This window comes from Branchiostoma floridae, chromosome 10 (genome assembly GCF_000003815.2).
Source record: "Branchiostoma floridae strain S238N-H82 chromosome 10, Bfl_VNyyK, whole genome shotgun sequence".
NCBI classification, from domain to species: domain Eukaryota; kingdom Metazoa; phylum Chordata; class Leptocardii; order Amphioxiformes; family Branchiostomatidae; genus Branchiostoma; species Branchiostoma floridae.
The window spans coordinates 5,290,324-5,294,014 of record NC_049988.1 but is presented as its reverse complement, the minus strand read 5'-3'; the positions used below and the strand labels follow the sequence as shown (position 1 = coordinate 5,294,014).

Here is a 3,691-nt window from a genome sequence, read left to right as displayed (position 1 = left end):
CCTCCATTTTGCATGGAGGTAACAATACGTTTCCCCTATCAGAAAACATAACAAAAGGAGCTGGCTACACTGGCAAATCTTACTGGAATGGTTAAAGAAGGCGATGTGCTCGGGACAAGGTAACGTCACGACTTGACCAGGTGCAGCATCTGGCCAACAGGAACCGAGATAGTCAGGTCCGCCGGGACAGTAGCCTGTAACTGGGGACAAAGATTGCCAAAATGCATGCATTAGGCCAAAAGAATTTTTTTCTGCTAGTCAAAATTTTACATCGTTACATTTGGTCCCAAGACGAATATGTCTCTTATCCTTGCTTTTCAATTTCGTTAGATATTGTGGCTAAATCCATAGCAATTTGATAACCCAGATCTCTCATTCTTTCTCTCTCTCTTATTAATATATTATTGATAGATATGGATACTATATGTATAAAGAGAGCAAGAGAGCGAGAGAGCGAAATATGAGAAATCTTTAGGCTTTGTTGTCTATTCCTTGTTTAGGATTGTGATGTGACAGGCACAAAAAATTAAGTCTAAGTGGTCGGAAATGAACACATACACACAGAGTATGGTATACCAAACAATGGATTTATCATTTTTTTTCTTACATATTTGTTTCCAGATTCATTTGTACTATTTACTGTGCATATTTGTTCATTCCTTTAAACTATTTACAGTATGGTAATTTTTCTATACATATGACAATTTACGCACGTCATCCAAATAATGAAATTAACATATCCAAATAATGAAAATAACAATTACAGGAGTTCCCGTCCACCAAAGTACACTGATCTAGATTTTTGACGACACCTTTAATATCACGATATCATGGTAGAATTGTTTTGACTTAAGATTTAAGTAATCTAGTAGGTGACGAAAAGCATCACTTACTGTTTGGCCGCACCGTTTCATTCAGTTTCTTTAAACAGACAAATGTCTGTTCTTTGATCAGTGTTGCGAGCGTTATTTGGTCGATCTCCGTGGATGTTTTATCCATCTGTAAAAAAAACAGTCATTGTTATTGTCCAGGAATACAGCCATTGCCAATAACCCAACAATCAAACACATACTCTAATGGATTCGGTTAACCAATCAATCAATCAATCAATCAATTAAGTGACAATAGCACCGACTGATACTTTTATCGGAAAAGGATGTTTTGTTGGCCATTCCAGCAGTACTCCACTAGTTTGTAAAGAATTTGTATAAGCTACAGCTTTTTTAATATTTATTTCATATAGCCTATGTCACCAGTGACAAAATATTTTATGATTGCATTTCGTTTCAATACTAGATTAGGAAAAAGTAGCAATTTTCTCGTCATTTCTTTTTACCAAGCACCCACCTCGTACGAAAATCAGTAATTTTTCCTGTGTAACATTAATAGAGAGACATTTCGTCTTAATATTTATGGATCAGTGAGAATAAACGAACAGAGTACACACCGTTCTAGCAGATGTTATTAACAGTGCCTGGCTACAGTCGGTGTTGTGTCAAGATGCTGGTTGGAACAATCCTAACTCCTTGATTAACGTGTGTAATTTTCAGGTATGGCTACCATCCAACATCATGTACTCCAGTCCCCTCTATTAACCTTCATCTTCACGGAGATATGACCGGAAGTGTACCAAGCTCTCATGTATTATGTCATCATTCATCATCCGGGCCATCTGAAATATCTCCCTTTACAAAATAAAGTTTGTGAAAGGTCGGTTAATTTATATATTTCTACACTTCATCACACATATTCAAGTTTTTTCTATACAAAGTCTGTTAAAATGTAGATCGTATCCACTTAGACAGTGAGGGGCTGCTCTGGTCTATGGTTGTGTCCAGTTGTATTGCAAATAAAGTTACAGAAAAGTTTTCGTATAGTAGTTAAAGTTTTCGTATAATAATTAAAGTGAACCAAGGCAATATACCAAGACTTTTTGGTTGTATTTGATTTCCAAATGTGATCTTCTCGTTCACGTCACACTAACCCCATACATCCCTCACTGTATTACAGAAGCCAAGCTCTGAGCAAATCAATGTATATGCCACGTAATCTGATACGGCTTTTCATTGCTGTGCAGCAGTTATTTTAAGGTTTATCCAAAGGTTTATCTGGAGGCTGTTTTTTTCCACTGCGTGACGCCGCACAGGCCCTAGTCTGACGTTCATTGCTCAAGTAGATGTAGAGTCGGTATTATAAGATCAGCAATCAACAGAGCGTTGGAACCGTGCTGATAAAAGTACATTTGTTTCCATGCAATCATACTGTACGACGCAACCTGCATTACTCTGTATTTTTAGACACCAATTTGCGAGCACTGCCAGGGAAGCAATATCATGTAAAAGTTTCCTCACTAAGAAAAGTTTTGTGTTCGATACAGCTTGCTGGTTTTCCGTGTCGTAAGGTGTTAGGAAAGCAAAGGATAAGATCGATTCCGCCAAAAGGCCATGAAATGTAACATTATATCCTCATATAAAGACATTTTATAGACTTATGGTTTAACCAAATGATGGTCTCCTCTACTAAAATGATTTATATCTTATATGAGAAAGTCCTTCACTTTGAGAGAATCCGTGTTTTATAGTGATGTACACCTTTAATTTAATAGTACATGACAGGTATGTATTTCAATAGGGGCTGCACGAGCAACCCTCCATGGAGGAGCTCTACAGAGCTGACCTCCATGGAGGTTGCTCGTTCAGCCCTCCAGCTCCACCGTGCGAGCTCTATGCGCTATGAATACAAACACTTGGTTCTCGTCACCTTCATGGAATTTTTAGTACGACATGGAGGAGGTTCTCTCGTAGAGGACAAACAACCGGACTGAACTAGCAGCTGTACGCAAAACATGGTACACGGGCTATGAATGTTTTTTGATTCACGTCACCCAAAACAAATTGGTCTTAGCGCTCTATTCAGAGATACTGTAAACAACAAACACACGGAGCCGATAGCTGATCGAGCAGCTCCACGGGCTATATGAATGTAAACACTTGGTTCACGTCACCATCAACAAATCGGTGTTTAGGGCTCCATACAGAGATACTGTAAACAACGAACACACGGAGCCGATAGCTGTTTGAGGAACTCCACGGGCTATATGAATGTAAACACTTGGTTCACGTCACCATCAACAAATCGGTGTTTTAATAGGGCTCCATACAGAGATACTGTAAACAACAAACACACGGAGCCGATAGCTGATCGAGCAGCTCCATGGCCTATATGAATGTAAACACTTGGTTCACGTCACCATCAACAAATCGGTGTTTAGGGCTCCATACAGAGATACTGTAAACAACAAACACACGGAGCCGATAGCTGATCGAGCAACTCCACGGGCTATATGAATGTAAACACTTGGTTCACGTCACCATCAACAAATCGGTGTTTAGGGCTCCATACAGGGATACTGTAAACAACAAACACACGGAGCCGAAAGCTGATTGAGCAGCTCCACGGGCTATATGAATGTAAACACTTGGTTCACGTCACCATCAACAAATCGGTGTTTAGGGCTCCATACAGGGATACTGTAAACAACAAACACACGGAGCCGATAGCTGATCGAGCAACTCCACGGGCTATATGAAAGTAAACACTTGGTTCACGTCACCATCAACAAATCGGTGTTTAGGGCTCTATACAGGCATACTGTAAACAACAAACACACGGAGCCGAAAGCTGTTTGAGC

At 39.6% G+C, this 3,691-nt stretch overlaps 1 protein-coding gene across 1 annotated transcript in view; it reads right to left on the bottom strand.

The window, feature by feature from the left end:
- Nucleotides 1-3,691, bottom strand: part of LOC118424288 (parathyroid hormone/parathyroid hormone-related peptide receptor-like) — a 46,261-nt gene that overhangs the window by 15,629 nt on the left and 26,941 nt on the right. Inside the window, exons 3-4 of the mRNA XM_035832833.1 lie at nucleotides 894-999; nucleotides 84-200 (exon numbers count right to left, since the gene is read on the bottom strand). Of these exons, the coding sequence (XP_035688726.1) occupies nucleotides 84-200; nucleotides 894-999 (223 nt within the window). The remainder of the gene's footprint in view (nucleotides 1-83; nucleotides 201-893; nucleotides 1,000-3,691) is intronic.